At 38.2% G+C, this 18,656-nt stretch overlaps 1 protein-coding gene across 17 annotated transcripts in view; it reads left to right on the top strand.

Annotated features, from left to right (window-relative positions):
* PCDH15 (protocadherin related 15) overlaps nt 1-18,656 on the top strand; it is a 1,242,339-nt gene that overhangs the window by 1,213,691 nt on the left and 9,992 nt on the right. For 7 of the 17 annotated variants that reach the window (XM_058696332.1, XM_058696339.1, XM_058696335.1 and 4 more), the window contains 3 exons: nt 4,232-4,441; nt 7,681-7,851; nt 12,030-14,001. In XM_058696332.1, the coding sequence (XP_058552315.1) occupies nt 4,232-4,441; nt 7,681-7,851; nt 12,030-13,431 (1,783 nt within the window). In that variant the 3' untranslated portion in view covers nt 13,432-14,001. Of the gene's footprint in view, nt 1-4,231; nt 4,451-7,680; nt 7,852-10,145; nt 10,152-12,029; nt 14,002-15,239; nt 15,285-17,407; nt 17,427-18,656 lie in introns of those variants that run through there. The other 10 variants (XM_058696336.1, XM_058696334.1, XM_058696341.1 and 7 more) reach the window with 8 other exon arrangements.

Here is an 18,656-nt window from a genome sequence, read left to right as displayed (position 1 = left end):
ACCTTAAAAAATAAAAATAAATAAAATACAGTGTGCAAAAATCACATTTATACTTTAAAATAGAACCTGACTACCAAACTCTAAAGCTTCTTCCAAATTCCTAAGACCAGGGAAAACAACATAAAAATTAAGAACACTGAAAATTTAAATAATGGAAAACCAATTATCAGACTCTAGCTTACTATAAAATATGAAGGAATACAAGTTAGTCCATAATTTGGAACTGTATAAAGGAAATAGCGGTCTACCCATGGTTTGCTTTATTCAGCCAGACAACCTTATCCAAGTGGAATGGGTGTGGGCATATGTGTTAAGCATCACTCACTCTGCATACCTGGTTCATAGACCCAGACTGTGTACCCACCAGGGAAAGAGGTATCCGCCCCTCCACCATTTAGGTTTGGGGTTTTGTGAAGTTCAGAGTGTGTTCTGTTCAGCGTCCCCTTTGTTTCTGCATTTCTGTGTGCATCGCAATACCCTTTCCACGAAGGTAAAATGCAAGGTAGACCAGTGGTTCCACACCATACTTTGATGGCCGAATCCCACCACAGGGGTCAACAGAGGTGGGGGCATGCCTGCACATGCCCCGTCAGCAGAGTGACCCGGAAGACATGGGATTGGTTTACAAATTGATCTCATCTCAGGAAAACAGAGCAGAGCTGACAGATGCATCTCCTCTCTAAGATAAGTAAGCGGCAGGCAAAATAGGATCAGTAATAAATACTGGAAAACAAAATAAAAGAAATAATGTCCCGATGACTCAAATGTAGAGTTTAACTCTGCAAAGATTCTCGTAAAGAAACCACTGGCAAACAATGGAACATTTTTAATAGAAAGCAGGACCTTATGGGACAGTGAAATGGTATGCGTGTTGCACAGGCCTTGAATCCTTCCCTGTTTCTGGTGAAAGAAGCCCACGGGGGAGGAGTGGGAACTGACTGTCCACCACCATGGTGCCCCTGGACGTGCCCCCCCTCAGGATGCAGTTCCTGGGCTCACACCGATGGGGTGTGGTCAGCACACAGTCCAGGGGAGGCCAGTTAGAGTCCTTCTTCTAGGATTGGCATGGAAGCTGGCTTTGTCCCGACATCAGAAAAAGTATAAAACAAAGCCCCAGGAGTGGCTCAGTCAGTTGAGGGTCCGACTCTTGATTTCAGCTCAGGTCATGATCTCACAGTTTGTGAGTTTGAGCCCCATACTGGGCTCTGCACTGACAGCACAGAGCCTGTGAGATTCTCTCTCTCCCTCTCTCTCTCTCTCCCCCCCTCCCCTGCTCTCTCTCTCCCTATCTCTCTACACCCTCCTGCTCTTTCTCTAAACAAACAAACATAAAAAAAAGTATTCTTTACCATCTTGAGATTAGCACTTTTTAAACAAGCATATTAAGGAAAAGAAAATAAAAGATAAATTATAAAAGAGATCAAAATATATTTAGAGGACAATTGAGCTACAATCTGAAAATAGTATCTCTGAGGTAAAATATTGTACTAGTTATCACAGAAATAAGAGCTAAAAAAGTAATTAAAAGACTTCATTACTTTACCAGAAAAAATCAATGCACATGTCATCATGAGTCACTAAAAAGTATCAGAATATGTTTTAAAACCATTGAAACAAAAATAAAAGTGACTTAATTACAAAGGCACAAAAATTAGATAAGCCTTCCACATGCCATATGCATGATAAAATGCCAAAAGGTAATGGAATCAAATCCACCATCGTTTAAGGGAAAAAATGTTATGATTCATGTATTTTTACCTAGGCAAACTGTTTTGCATGTAGAAAGCAAAAAGAAAGATATTTTAGACTAGGGACAGGTTCAAAAGCAATCAACTCTTCTAGTAAACAATAATGACATTTACCTAAGTTGGAACATAAACCAAAATAAATATCTAAATAACAGAGCTCTTGTAGTGTAAAAAAACTAAAGTATCTTCCCTCTGGTTATTGCAATGTCAATTGCAGGAACCCAGTAGAAGCGTGGTCTGTCTAGTGGATTCCACATGATATACGTGAAATCGTCCCTAAAACTAACGATCTTTCTCTACTTCTGATTCTTCCCAGTTTCTAATGTTTTCTTGTAACTTAACTCTTAATCTGCACTTTATCTGGAACTTCTTACTTTATCTGGTAAACAATTCAAAAAAAATATTGTACCATTCTATTCTAGCACTTAGAACAACGGTTTTTTATTATATATTTTTTAACATGCCTAAAAATTACCTAGGAAAATTGCTATAAAAGTATATTTTATATCTACAAAAGCTTATCTGTCTTGTGTTACAGGATGGAAACTTGAGTAAAAACATGTGCAGCTTTAAAACTAAGCTTGAGGGGTGCCTGGGTGGCTCAGTCTGTTAAGCGGCCGACTTCGGCTCAGGTCATGATCTCACGGTCCGTGAGTTCGAGCCCCGTGTCGGCCTCTGTGCTGACTTCTCAGAGCCTGGAGCCTGTTTCAGATTCTGTGTCTCCCTCTCTCTCTGACCCTCCCCCGTTCATGCTCTGTCTCTCTCTGTCTCAAAAATAAATAAGCATTAAAAAAAATTTTTTTAAATAAATAAATAAAACTAAGCTTGAGTTATCTGGGCCATTGGTTTTCTTAAATGGGAAGACTAATAAACTACCCAGTGGAATTCACATCTGACATCAGGCATCTATTTTTTCTATAGGGAAAGTATAAATGCTGTGCACTAGATATAAGGTCTGAATGATTACTTGGAAAATTAAAATCAAAAGTGTCAAAGGGATAAAAATAGACTGTAAAATACACAATCATGACATGCTTTGTTACCATCTGATGGTGAAATTTGGGGCCGTTTTTATTTTTTTCTTTTCCATTTCTTTATGTTTTCTACATTTTGAACATAAGTGTGGTGGTTATCTTATGAAATATATTTCTAAAATGATAGTTTTCATTTCATATATGCTGTCTAATTATGAGTATATAAAAATATTTCTTGGGGCGCCTGGGTGGCTCAGTCAGTTAAGCTTCCAACTCTTGATTTTGGCTCAGGTTGTGATCTCAGGGTCATGAGATCAAGCCCCACGTCAGGCTCTGTGCTGACAGTGTGGAGCCTGCTTGGGATTCTCTCTCTCTTTGCCCCTCCCCTGCTTATGCACTCCCTCTCTCTCAATAAGTAAATAAACTTAAAAAACTAAAAATATTTATAGAAAGAAATTAGATCTGGATATACCAAAATGTGAGCAGCATTTGCATTGTGGACCTGTGCCTAATTTTGCTTTTGGAACTGTTTTGTGTTTTCCAACTTTCTATAGTAAGATATCTGACCTTTATGCATAAACGTCTTTAAAAATACAAAAATGAAAATACCTAGGACCTGGTATGGCTTTGTGGTGTTAGGAACGCAATTGTTACATTAATATTGTGGTATTTATAAGGGATTATGCAAATGTTCCCAAAGAATTTTGAAAAAAAAAAAAACTATTATCTGCTAATTACAACATAAAATACATAACAAAATCGTTCAATCCAGTAAAATTAAGTAACACTTATCCCTTGATTGTCCCCTCCAGCCCAATGGAATGGCCATAGCTGGAGCTGTATTACTCATAGGAAGGGTTTGCAAGAACTGTTGGCTTCAGTTGGCTAATTCTTGTCATCCTGGCTGATTTGCTGTCTGCATCATTCCTACAGTCTCTCTCTCTAGGCAGGAAACACCTTTCAATTTGTTCACCTTTTGCCCATAAAAAGCTTTTTGATTTGGGATTTGAGAAGGTCGACATACAAGACAAATGTAGATTTTGGAGACCGAAGACTTGGTGTCTCAGATCAATTGCCGTAACTGTGTAGCTATATGGCCTGCAGTGAATTAGTATTAAGACGTTCTGTTCTACAGGATTATTCTGAGGACCCAGGCAGACAAAATGCAGGAATATGATTATAAACTATGCTATATGTAACTCAGAATATTTTTTCACCTGAATAGCTGAATAATGTCAGTAATTTCAACATAGTGATAGTAAGCTCACTGAGGTTGATAATGACTTTTCTCAAGTCTGTGAGCATATGAAGTAAGGGTCATCGTTATTAATATCTTTGATATGTGTATATAGCTGTGTAGTTACAGTTCCTCATTGCTCTTGCTTTTTGTATATTTTTTATTCCTAACACTGATTCAGCTTATGTTTCAATTAAAGAAATTTTTAAAAGATTTTACAAAATTATCTTTTCTGTTAACATCATTGATTTTACTATTTATCTGACAATCAGATTTTTGGATGGCAAACTGCTTGATATCAATAAAGACTTTCAGCCGTATTACGGCGAAGGAGGACGTATTCTGGAGATCCGGACCCCGGAGGCAGTGACCAGCATTAAAAAGCGAGGAGAGAGCCTAGGCTATACAGAGGGGGCCCTGCTTGCACTCGCCTTCATCATCATCCTCTGCTGTATCCCTGCCATCTTGGTAGTTCTGGTCAGCTACAGACAGTAAGTATTCCCACTTCTAAACACGGCCTGATCGAAAAGCCATCCCTGGCAACGTGGCTTTGTAGTCGTAAAACAGTAATGATGCCACCATTTAGGGGATTGCTGCATCCTTCTGGCACCAAGCGGCCTTCCTTTAAGGCGGAACGAAACAAACTTCCAGCGTTTTCGCCCGATTCCTCAATGCTGCCATGTTCCTAACACGCTCTCATCCGTTAGGAATTTAGGGTAGCTCCTGTGGCTTTGTTCGTGCCCCTCATCAGGTGCAGAGCCTTGCGAGAGAATACAGCGGTGTCCTGGGGGAGGTGTCCTGTGCAGCAGAATGCCATATCCAGATTCCCCGGTTTCTGAGGAAGGTCTGCAACCTATCCACACTGTCATGACAAGTTTTAGTCCGTGTTGTTACACTGACATCTGTGGAAGTGATCGAAGCGTTGGCAAAACCATTTCAAAATCATAGTATGCCATGTGTAATTCTCCATGGGGTTTCTTCCTTCCCGGATAGCCCTGCCAGATCCTATAGTGTAACATATGACAGGATATTTTGGCTGCACAGGCCTTACTCATTTCTTGTTCCTACAGGCAAATACATTCATTTAAAATAGCTATCTTTGGGGCACCTGGGTGGCTCAGTCGGTTGAGCGTCTGACTTCGGCTCAGGTCATGATCTCTCGATCTGTGAGTTCGAGCCCCGCGTCAGGCTCTGTGCTGACAGCTCAGAGCCTGGAGCCTGCTTCACATTCTGTGTCTCTGTCTCTCTCTGTGCCTCCCCCGCTCATGCTCTGTCTCTCTCTCTCAGTCAAAGATAAATAAAACATTTTTAAAAAATTAAAAATAAAATACCTATCTTTTACTCTGTCCCTTCAAAGTAGTGAAGTAATTATAGCTGAGTTAAGCATCTGTATTTGAAGTCCTCTATTAAGCTATTCTTTATTTCACACCAGGTACAGGGAACTTTTGTGATAGAAGTCCAGGCATTTCAGGTATATCCCTGTTGACAGTGATGGGTAACGAAAGTTGTGGAATAGGTTGAGAAGAGCGGTAGCCCTAAGGGTGCCATAAAATGAAAATAAATAAGACGGGGATCATAAGTCATATAAATTACTTGACATAACAAAGGGTAAGACAGAATGGTGGAGCTGCTCTTCATCATGTAAAATACCTGCAGGGAAAGCACTAAAATAGTGCTTATATATTCTTAACGTGTTATCTTTGTTCTCTAACACTGAGCATTTTCTTTCAGATTAAGTAAGGTTAGGTAATTGCAACCTAAAAGTTGAAAAGTGTGCTCTGCATGAAGATGCCATAGGGATATTTTGTCATCACCAAAGCCATGTGAAGTTGCAAACAGAACTTTCAGGTTGACCTACTGGAGTCTGATGTATCCTTAACAAATGCACCAATTCTAAAGGCTAGAAAGAAACTTAATAATGGACAAATGGTTTTGAATTACCAAGCCATCAACTCAATATTAATTTTCATGTTGGAGCAAACCTGTATTACAGTTATTCTGTTTCATTGCACTGTTTCCCAGAGGAATCCTGCTCGCAATAAAATCGGAGAGAAAACTTGTATCTGGCACACAACACAGTGCTCAAAACTGAAGCATCCTGGATGTTATAATTTAACAAACCACTAAGATGCTTGGCATTTAAACGTTTCATAGATGCATTATTTAATATTTTTTTGGTTCAGTAATGAGTTCTATACTCTGCGAATTGATTGTAGTCTGCTTTTTGTAGACCGATGGAATTAAACAAGATGAGTTGTGCACCATGTGTCAGTGTAAAATTCTCACATTTAAAACTCTAGCTTTTGTACGTTCATATTCTGCTTGTACATAGGACTGGAACGGATGGCTCTTCTTTCCTATTAACATTCTTTTTTTTTTTTTTTTAATTCACTGTACATGGAAAACTAAGAAGCAAATGTGAAAAAAGTATCATGGATTCATTATCCAGGAACGTCACCTTCCAGTTCCAGGCTCAGCTTCAAAGTGAAGCCCAGGGTATAATCAGCCCACTGCCTGCCTTCGTCTCTTTAATATTCTTCAGGCACAGGACGCCGAGAAGCCAATTATAAAGATCAGATCACCATTAATAACCCATTTCTCTATCAGAGTTCAAATTCATGTATCCATGTTTTAAGCCAGCTTTTTTTTTGAAATCCCATTTAGTTCATTTCTTTGTTTTCTTGTAAAAAAATGTTTTCACAGCTTGTAGGACAGTGACAGCAACAATAAAGTGTTCCCCCATTTTTACTTTCTGAACTGAAACACTTAGTTTCCCTACTGTGTCAATAGGTCTGTGTCGTTATGAGTTTCACCAGTAAATTATTCAGAATTTGGAATAAATCAGATGTTAAAATATTATGAATGCAGTGTTTCTAATGTAGCTTTCTCTTTTTTTTTCTTATTGCTTTTCAAAACAGGTTTAAAGTGTAAGTATAATTAATATCTTGCATATGATTTTACGTAATATGAAAAGGAAAGGCCTGGATTCTGCTGATAAAGTAGTCGGCCTGCTCAGAACCATGGATCACCGGTCTGTCTTGTGTTTGCAGAAGGTGTATACTTTGGTTCAAATTCCCATGTGCTTTTGTATGTAAGGAATCAGGCTGGGTTTTCACATGGGATAGGAGGGAGGAAATGTGAAAAAGGCAGTTGACTCTGACGGTTCCCACTCTTTGAGATTTGGGTTTTGAGGAAGGAACTAAGAGTTGGGTGTCCAGGACATTCAATAAGCGTGGCTGCAACTCCAAGGCAAGAATCCCAGGCCTCCCAGGAGTCCAAAGGAAACAAAAGCCAGCCACGTCTCTCTCCCAAAGGGGCACCGTAAACTAATGTCAAACATGTTTCAAATCATTTAAAATGAAATAACTTTTCTTGAACTAGATGGAAGATGAATAATAAAGAAAAATTATGCATCTTCAACGTGCCTCACCTGAGGAAGGAGACCCACTCCATGGCCCCCAATTATTAAATCACATTTTTATAGATAGCTTGACTCCTACCTTTCATATTCCTATTTCACATAATCTGCAAATATTTCTACTAAATTCCAGCCATTATTTCAGGGTAGATATTTTAAAGGGGAAGAAGATACAGGAAAACGATACTCTGTGGGGATGCTGCTGTAATCACACCGGTTTATAAGTCCTAGTATTTGTGTTAACGATTTTTTTAAGTGGGTTCTTCTGAGAAGTGTATGATGTCTAAAATGGTTTTCCACAACATCCCTGCCTTCTCAAAGACGCCAAGCCGAGTGCACCAAGACAGCGCGAATCCAGTCGGCATTACCCGCAGCCAAGCCTGCTGCACCTGCGCCCGCACCTGTGGCCGCGCCCCCGCCGCCCCCGCCGCCCCCCGGGGCGCACCTGTATGAGGAGCTGGGAGACAGCACCATGTAAGTAGGCCAGGGCGCTGCTCTGCCAGACAGGTGGGCCTGATGGATGCTGGGTGGTGAGTATTTCATTTCCACCTGATGCGGAAACACGGTTTGCAGCCTACTTTATTTACTACTTTAAATGGGGAAAAAAAGAAAACAAATTGTTAAGACGAGAACCTAAGAAAAGTTGAATTGAAAAGTCATAACCAAAACGCAAACAAACAAACAAAATAACATTTTTAAACAATGAGTAGAGAAAGAAGTACTTGGCTGGAGGAGAGACATCTGTAGATGACTAGCTTGAATCATATAATCTCTAAACCTTCACAGTTATGCACTTTTTTTTCTCCAAAATTCAAAACACATTCTGAAAAAAAAATTTTTTTCTCATAAGAAATAAAGAAAAGGTAAAGCACAATCATAAAAGAGTAATTCTTGATTTAGTATGCAAAGGCAACTCTTATTTGGTAATTTAAAACCAATGGTTTGGTCTAAAATCATAGACTCCTTACAGAGACTGTCTCGGGATGTCATAGGAGGGAGTAATTAAAATCTGAGTGAAAATCTGAAACCCAAATAAAGAATTAAATATTAAATATCCAACCCCTTAAAGAATATGCTTTTTATTATATTCCCCTCAAAAGAGACTGCTGTGATAGCTTAATACTTCTCCTGTGTTATTTGGAACCTCTAAGCAATATTAACTCATATACATTTGAAAGACTTTTAAAGTATTGTGAAAAGACTTCACAGATGTTTCCAGATTGGTGCTACCTTCATAACCAGATTCCTTTCTGACTTATTTAACTTGCCTATGTTTTAAAAATAAAGAGGAACTATTTCTGGACATGAAATGCAAAACAACCAAGGATATTATAAAATTTTGAATCTGACTAAATTAAATCCAAGACACCTTTTATTAACTAGAATTTGGCAGAGTTGAGGGACTAAAACACATTATTCTACTCTGTTACATTTGTAGCATTTACTAGTAGGAATAAAGCAAGCCTCAAAAATTAAGAAATTTACCTTTTAATGGGAAAGCCAGTTTTAAACACATGTATCGATAATTTTGTCATATTACCACTATTTTTATGAATATAATTTATTGTCAAATTGGTTTACATACAATACCCAGTGCTCATCCCGACATGCGCAAGGTGATGTTAAGAAGTTTCAAAAATGTTAAAACTGATTTTAGTGTTGTATATTTGAATGCTAAAATTGAATTTAATGCTTGACAGCTTAGTATTTGACATTCTATTTCTAAACTAACAATATAATACAGGATTCATGCTTTAAATATAGTTTTAACTTTTTAATAAGCTGAAAATGATGGTATATTTTTGAATTACTGGTGAATGTAGGAATTGAGCCAATACGATTTGATTCTCTTTATATTAACCACCTCTCTCCAGCAAAAAAATATTCAGAAACTAAGAAAGACTTACGTGTTAAGTTTTATTTTCTCTGCAATTACTGAGGGATATATATTCATTTTTATTTAGCAAAAGTAAGCATACTGTAACATCATCTGGAATCAATATAGTGTGGTGGTGATCATTTTCAAATAGCAACAGTTAAGGACTACTTCTGTTTGAAAAATTGTGATAGACTAAGTAGACGGTTTTGCAATTATAATATGTATTTAATGAGGGATCCTGAGTTCTGCACATTGAATTATCTTTAACAAATGTTTGACCCACCTATTAAAAAACTTTATGCAAGGATTCAAACCTTATGTTACTAAAAAATGGACTAGCTCCAGAGGAATTATTGTCAAATTTAAAAGAAAAACAAATCAAAGGTCATTTTGAAAAAAAATCTTCATGAACTAGTTGATAACTTCGGACGGATTCAGCAACCGCTGTGATAGTCATCATAGCATTATATGTTTACTTTCTTCCAAACCCTAGTTCTATCTTCTCTATAAATCGGCGCGGACTGATTTTTTAGTTAGGACATAGAAACTATTCTTAGAGTCTCATTTAAAATTTCTGTTTGGGGGCCGAAATCAGCCGTGTGTAATGAAGGTGAATCTTGCCTATGCACGGGAAATGGATGGCTAGCTACTTTCTGTGATGAGACCACTGGATAAGTGCCATATGATTTTATCTAAACTATTAGCACATATCATCTGTATGAGTAAATACACAGAAAATATAAAAACATGTGTTTTCTTTTCTGGATATACATATTAAATGTTTAAAGCAAGTTCCTGTTAGTATTCTCATAATCACCTCCAATTAACTATAGTTCAAACTCTTTTTTTTCTGTCCCATGTTTTCTCTTTCCCACCTGTGGATACATAGGCATAAGTAAGTAAATAATATCATTCTAATACAAGGCATTAGGGTAAAAAGATACAATAGAATAGATTAACTGCTGTTTTACTCTAAATTTAAGTAATCGTCATCTTCTATTTTGGAGTCATCGGCTTTTAAAAAGAAAGTCCCATCTGCCATATCTCATTCCCTTTTGGTATCTTGAAATGGCATGAACTTAAAACAGGTGTTTCACTGACAGTACCTGTGCCTCTCAAGGCAAAGTATCGACATTCTTAAAATGCTTAAATTTAAAGATATTAAAATATCTTAAAAATATTTAAAGATACCTCTCCATCAAAAGTGATGTAGTATCATTCTTTCCAGGAAAAATTAAACAAGAACAAATCTATAAAAAATTGCCAAATAATATGTCAAGTCCAGTTTTTGAAAAAGAATGACTTGGCAAGATCAGAAGTAAGTGTTTGTTGTCGGTTTAATCCGCATTATCTGTCCTTCGTTTATTATTCAAGGGGGCCTGACGCCCCACATCCACGTGTAGTTTGTATCTTAGTGAAATGATTCAGTAACAACTCTGGCTTTATATAGCATTTTATTGCCTTATCTGTCATTCTTACCAGCGCGGCTACTTAATTCTTATTCACAGTATTTCCTTTTATTTCATTCCTGTGTGGCTAGAGATTAAATAATAACAAAAGTCAACGTTACTCTGTTTGGGCTTGAGAGCAAGACCCAATGAGAAACTATTGGGAAGCACCCAGCCTTGCCGGGAGGTGGGGGGACGTACCGATGCTTTCCTTAGAGACCCTTGCTCACGTCCCCTCACCTACTCAATTGCATTTGTCACTCGCAGCCCATCACTCAGTGTCAGTGTCTGAGCACATCTTGCAGGGATATCGAAACTGTTATTTTACCATAAACCTTTCCTTAAAGTTGGTCTTGACCAAAATTGGATGCAGATCATATTCAAACTAAATACCACTAACCCCTCTTATGGTAATGTTGATAGCGTTTTAAAACTGATGAAGCTTAAAATGGAAATTGAAGAAAGTAATCTCTGTCAAGGTTCTGGCATCAATTCCATTTCTCAATTGTGATTTTGAGCCCTGTGAGAGAAATTTCTCCCATCTGTCCTTGGAGAATAGAGAATTCCTTTCTGCATTCTCTGGTCAGCTGCATCGCAGGTATGAGAGTACTTTTAGCTCCAGGACAGAATTACTGAGATGAGAGATAATGACCCCGAGTCAGATACAGCGAAGGATCCTTTCCCCAAAACCATCAGCTCTGAGCACCCTAAAGCAAAGCAAAGGATGTAGAACCATTCGCCAAAACCCTGGTTTGCAATTTGGAGGATCGTGATTTCTACATAAGAGAACTGTTATGGGGTGCCTGGATGACTCGGTCGGTGAAGCCTCCAACTCTTGATTTCACCTCAGGTCAGGGTCTCACAGTTCCCAAGTTCCAGCCCCATGTTGGGCTCTGTGCAGAGCCTGCTTGGGACTCTGTCTCTCTCCCTCTTTCTCTGCCCCATCCCTCTTGCCCTCTATCTCCCTTTCAAAATAAATAAAATTAAACTTTATTTAAAAAGAGAGAGAGAGAACTGGGATGTCTGGCTCTGGATACTTCGCTGTATCAGAGTAATCAGGGAAAAAAAAATCAGTCTACAGATTGACACAGTTTTTAAAAATGAAAATTTCTCCTGCCACTCACAGCTCTCAGGCTTTTCCTGCCCTGCCTTTCTGAGACCAAGGGCACGAAAGTAATTAGTAGATTAGTGTTGCTAATCAGTAGATTAGTGTTACTTGGCCTCTTGTGTCTTGAAGTAGTGACGAGAACCATAAAGACATCTTTCTCGTGAAAGTTATGTCACAACCTGTTTCCTTACATTTCATTATGTTCTTTTCTTTCAAGTCTTTTCCTTCTCTACCATTTCCAACAAAGCAGGGGAAATAAATCAGTCTCAGAAGACAGGAAAAATCAACACAGTGGGATGCCCTTTTCTTCCAGCACTGTTCGGGCTCACAGAGAGGCTCGTGTAGACGGACCACTTAACGACCAGCCCGCGTCGGCAAGAACATTCCCACTGGTATCTGATGAGGACGCCTTGAGTACCCACGGTGCTCTTTATAAGGAAACCGTACATCCAAGACCAACAAATTCAGACTTTTTGCTAAGAACAGATTGCATAGACTCACTTTTACCCAGAACAAAAGGCAGGAGTAAGTCCCTGAGGGGCCCGAGGGAAATGTTTCAGAGGATGTGGAATCGGCCAGTCTGCTTCCCTCAGAGACCAGTGTGGGAACTTCCCAAAAGACCAGAGACCACAGATCTGCAGCACTGGCCGAGCAACGGGCGGGAAGGTAGAAAGGAAAGCCCTGGAACCTGTCCAAACCAAAGAGGTAGCGGGAGGCCCCTGCCGAGAGCCGGGGATACGCAGGCGGCAGAGAGAGAGGAAATGAGGCCAGGTGATTCACTGCCTGTGTTCGGAACAGAACACGTGGCATCTCCATCTTCAGACTCTTCCTGTGTCTCTCCTTCACCTCGCTCCTCCTCCTCCGCTTTGCCAACCGTGTCAAGAACTGTGGAGCTCCAGTCAGAGCCTCATGCCGCCATTTCTCCGGCTGACTGTTCCTTGGAACTTTCTCCTTCGACGCCTGGCATTTTGCATTCTCCAGTCTTTAGGAGAGAGGCACCCGTGTGTATGCTGACTGTCGGAGCCGAAAGGAACATTTTCGAAATTCTTCCTGAACCACCCCGTATCTCTCCTCCTCCAACTCCTGTTGCTTTTTCCTATCTTCCTCCTTCCCATCCTCCTCCTCCACTTCTTCGGCTGCCCGGCCCCCCTTCCCCTCCCTCTGCTTCTCCTTCACTCCCTGTCCCCTCCCCTCCTTCCCTCCCTCCGCCATGCCCCCCTCTTCCTTCTCCACTGTCTCCTCCCCCTTCGGTTCCGTCCACCAGGTGTGTCCGTATACCAGCTGTTAAAGGTACTGTCGGTGTAACACCAGCGGAGGAAAGGACGTCCTCTGGGACACAGCTGCCAGCATCCACCACGGAGTGCAAGGCGGATCCCCGAAGGGAACCGAAAGGCATCCTCAAGCATATTAAAAATGTAGCAGACCTTGAAAAGTCAGTAGCTAACATGTACAGTCAAATAGAAAAAAACTTCCCACCAGTGCACAACTCAGGCCTTGAAACTAGTTGCCCTCCAGAGACAGAAAATGTGGAAATGACCTCTGGACAAAACCAGGGGAATTTGCACAGGATTGGCGAGGGAACTGAAAACCGACCTCACAGCGAATCTACTTCCCTGTAATATTGCTCTTCGTGTTTTAACTGGACAACTCTTTTGTTGACCGTAATCTTCGAGTGGAGGCAAATGGGAACGTTAGAGAAGATTCCATTCTTTTACCCAAAACTCCGTGCAGTGCTGTTTTTTCCCTCATTTTTTACTTTTAAAGATTATTAACCTCATCGTTTCTAACTCATATTATAGATTTACCTTAATTTTCTTAACTACGAAGTAGCATTATTTGTCTACGTTTGTTTTAAAAAGTAAGTAATTTCAGTCTATTTTTCAGTGGGAATATGTGGGCAAGAAAGTTAGATATCCAACTTAAACCAATGGTTTGTTAACATGTTAATGCAGTAACGTCTACATTTGCTTCCTGATCAGAGTTTTATTTGAGTGCTCCAGAAAAAAAAAAAAAAAAAAAAAAAGCAAACTGTTAAAATAAGCTAAAAAAATGATATCATAGGTTCTGTTTCTTCCTTGAAGCCTATGTATTTGGTAAGATTAAATACTACCAAAGTAAAAATGTTATGTATCTAGAAATGTAGGAGTTGACAGACATTATGGTGTTCCAAAATAAATCCCAGGTGCTATGAGATGTAGTCATCTGTTTTCTTACGTGAACAGTCTTCAGTCTGGCTTGCTTTGATCTTACTAGTATGCTTATACAGTTGAAAAATCTTTTATGTTTTCAGTTACTGTCTTAGTCTACTTATTTCTCATGATGCTTTCTCTTCCCCTCTTTATAATGAAAATAAATCTTGAGCTGTTGGCTTTTATAAGACATTTCATTGTTCCCACAGATGTTGACAGGGACCTTCGGTTTTGCTTGTCCACATGATGTTATCATCTTGTCATTATAATTTTATCATAAGATTCTCTTTCAAAGAAAATATTTATCTCAGTTTAATAAAGAAATTCTAATTTGTTTCACCAAAATAAAGTTAACTAAATGTCTACAGAGGTTTATCTAGTATGAATTTAGTTGCTATTTGATGGATGAGAATTCTAAATGTTTTTATTAAGTTTATCAATAATATAAAACGTTTGCCTACTGTAATTTTAGAACAACATTATTGGCTTCATTTCTAGTTACCTTTAATTACTCTAGATAAATCATCCAAACTTATTTGTATAAATAAGATATAAAAATTTTAAATAGAAATCAAGAAAGAATATGTCTGGTGAAGTGTCATCAGTTTTATATAGGCTTTTACTCTTTGTTTTAAGTGAAGAAGATAAAAATTTATCCTCGGAAAAAAAAAAAACAAAAAACAAAAACACATTATGTTGTAGTTTTTCTCAGAACTCAACTTGGAAAACTCTTAAAGACCTCAGCTGAGCTAAGTGCTATCTTCCTATCTCTTTAATGAAAACTACACTTGACCAGCAAGTAATTATTCTGTTTTCCCACCTAACCCATGGAATAAATTTTATTTACTGGAAATCCCCACTTTGAATACAAGCATAATTATTTGATTTACTCTGCAGTTTTAATATTGTAGAAGATAAAAGTTTGCACAGGAAAACAAAACACGGTTTCAAAATGTAGGCCAAAATCTTGCCGGCTGATCTCCATTGTAGATACCTAATATAGCCCCGTATAATGCATCATTTCAAAGATTTTGTTCAGCTCTTATATTACGTGACATTTCTTCAAGAATTTGGTCTGTCATCCTTAATTAACAGTATCAGATTTTTTGAAAAATCTATAAATCGAATTATTTTCATTAGCTCCTTTGCTTCAGACTCTTTTCATCCAAATCAAGAGTGATTTCCTTCTTGGGGTTTTTGAACCTGATTTTTTTCTGTCTTTCACTGAAACATTTCAGTTGGAATTTTTGTTGGCAGCTGGTCATATGCATTGGAAGTTGTGCTATTTGGCAGACTCTGACAAGGTATTATTCATAATTGTGTAAGCCTTTCATTTGAGTGTGTGTGTTTTTTAAGCTATTTGTATCAACTTCTTGGATATGAGAAATTTTTAATATATCCTCTAAAAAATTATAAAGAAATATTATGAAAACTCCAAATAACAGTTTTATGTAGGTATGTGCAGCCTCACTGACTTGTCACACTGTCCTTTTCTGTATCATTTTTATAGTATTTGTTTAGTCTAAACATTTTATTAGTATATTACACTTTTCAAATGAAACATCCATTCCCATGTTTTATATTTAATAGTTTTTATTTCACGTTCTATTTAGAGATCCCTGGATTCATTGTAAAAGTCCGTTCGAATGCCTTCTGCATGAGACCTATAAATATTCTTTGAGTTCGTAGGCCAAAATATTATTTCCCTTCTCAACCCATAAGCCCCCACAACCTGCCAATGAACCTCCAGAATCATAATACATTATTTGTCTTCTGCATTTATTATGTTCCAATTGTGCATAAGAAATTATTAGATGACTTGATAAAAGATATAAGTAAGTTACCATATGTTTTCCTTATTAAATGCATACAAATGGTATACAATGATAATTAACACACATGGAATACCATATGCATAAAAATGCATCAGTATTATGTGACTTGTCTTGTAAGAGTCAACAGAAAGTCACATTAATTAAAAGCATACAGACAATTATACATATTGATTCTGTTCTGTACTTTTTCTAAGTCACTTTCTGCCTTTGAGCTGAGACAAACAATCCAAATAACTACATGAAAGACAACAAAAAGATTAATGGAAACAGTGTAGTTCATCTATTGGTATTTTATTCTCCACATGTAGGAAAAAGACTGCTACTGGAAAAAAACAAACCCCAAAAAAGGCAGCTTAAATATCCTGGAGATCAAAATCCAGCTTTCGTTGAACATTTATATCATGTATATGACTCAATTCCCATTACTAAAACCTAAGTATGAGCTTTCTCTGTCTCTGAAAGATATAAACTCAGTAAACTTCTAAATGCTTTAGAAGGATTATAATTTGCATAACTATTGGCAGAATCATAGAAGCAAAACTCACTGAAGGTCCATTTCAGATAATAAATTGCGACAGGATTAACTAAGCATTATATTACCATTATTACCAACCATTTCAATCAGCAATGCCTTAACCACTTAAGATTTGTTCAGATAAGTAGACTTCTTTTGTAAAGACCTTGTAATATTTTAAAGAAATTTTCTACAGATATTGTTTTGTTGGACTTTAAAGTTATGAGTGCCTCTTCGTAGCAGTTACTAGCTTTGTATACTTGGTCTTCCGCACCATACTATACATATAACACTTTAGATCAACTGTTTAGTGAATGAGAAATAAAAAATCTTTATAATTAAAGACATTCAATACTGAAAGCATTCTATATATATATATTTTTTTTTTCCCCTCTCAACTATAGTCAAACCTTTCCCCAACTTGTCGTCCATGAACTTTACAAACCCTTACGTAATATTGAATGTTTGGCTCTTATACCTCTGACAATAGTCAGCTCTTATATTATGTCTGATAATGTCCTTGACCCTTAAAGGCTAGTCAGTATTTTGCATTCATTATTTTTAGAATAAATTGATGCAAACAGACAAAAAAAAAACCTTTCAAATGTTTGGAAGAATATATTGTAGTCATTGAGGCAATTTTTTCATTCTGTACCAGTATGCTTTTCATGTATAAAACAACCTTTTCCCCAAATGAGCATCTTCTATACATTAAAACTTGTCTAGGATGCAGATGATGTAGAATACTTTTGATCCACTTGACAATAACAGAGTCAAAGTGTGTTATTATACACCACTGGGATATAATAGACTGTGTATGGTTGAGTATCATATGGCATGTGGGTCTTGGCTGGTCACTGTTTTTAGTAATGCAGGCATGAAACTTCGATCCTCCTGTCCTGATACTGCCACAAATTGCATTTCTCACCGAGACAATTTTTAGTAAAAATTACCTTCTCAGTGTCCCTCACATTTTTAAAAACACCCTTATCTATAATTTTATTTAATCTGAAACTCTAAGTTGTTTAATACTGATTTCTTTGTTTCTGCCTTGCAGGAGAGGGTATGCATCAGAGGTAAGGGCTTTATGGTATTGATATTATATCAAGCCTACTAGGAAAATATTTGCATTATAGGAAGGCCTGGTTTACATTCTTTCGTAGCCAGGGTATTCTCCTTTATTTCAACGAAACTTATAAATGTGCTGTGCTATTTATTCCCTTGTGTACCTGTTACCATTTTGTTTGGGGGTTTTAAGTGGGTGAACAAATACCAAGTGCTCACCTTTTCAAGGATAAATCATATTTTGCCTGAATTGCTGTTACTTGATATTGTCCAATATTCCACCAAATTTATTTCTTGGAGGCTATAAACCTAACGTAGCCACCTAGGATTCCTTAACTTTTATCCTTTTTACCAGTCCAAGGCTCCTTCCCAACATATTCAAGCTAAGATCGTAAAGAGTTGTGAAAGGTCAGACTGAGAAATCTCTGGTTTTGCATCGTGTTCGTTTGAGTCTGAGTCTGTGGAGACGATAGCGGGCGTTCTGGCCAGTGGCATCTGGCCGGCCACTCGGAGAGTCGTACTGCCTATGAGGCCACCGAGAACCCAGCAGAGTTTAGCAGACAGCTTCCCAGTCAAGATGGTGAAATGAGTGTGCACCCTGATTGGCCAGTAGTGTAGAAATGCACAAATCCTAACGTGTTTGGAGATTAAGACAAATGAATTTAAGAATAATTGGTTTTCGGGGACAATTATAACAGCTAACAGACCGGATAGGATATCTCTAGCTCCAACTTCCTGCTTCCTTGAGTGAATGCCTTAACTAGACCAGCTCGCTCACAGCCGTGGCATGGAAACTGTAGCCCTTCAATCTCATAGCTGTCCTGCTGGTCCTTTCAAACGTCTGCTTCACTGCTGGAACTTCTCCTGGAACTTCTGTGCCCACATTCCCAGTGCTTACTGTAAGATTCATGTTGTGTAGCTACACCCCCCCACCCCTCAAAGAGTGGGTAAGCCACAGTTTGATAAATTATCGTGAAACGGACCAATAGAGACCTGGTTTCCTTTCAGTAAGTATGGGTGAGGTTGGGAGGCAGTAAGAAGTGATCCCCACGAAATCAGAGGAAGGACGATGTCCCTAATCACAAAGAACCTCCGAAAGTGTGCTTAATGCCTGAATGTAAGCAACTCATGTTTTGGTAAAAAGAAAAATGGGGAGCATTTCTTAAATATTGATGATGAGTATATTACAACTGTATCATGATTTTGTGCGCTCTCCTCTTCTCACTAATGAACCTGATTGC

The sequence above is a fragment of the Neofelis nebulosa genome, chromosome 13 (assembly GCF_028018385.1).
Source record: "Neofelis nebulosa isolate mNeoNeb1 chromosome 13, mNeoNeb1.pri, whole genome shotgun sequence".
Taxonomy (NCBI): Eukaryota; Metazoa; Chordata; class Mammalia; order Carnivora; family Felidae; genus Neofelis; species Neofelis nebulosa.
The sequence above is the reverse complement of the archived record's forward strand: the minus strand, read 5'-3'. Positions and strand labels throughout refer to the sequence as shown.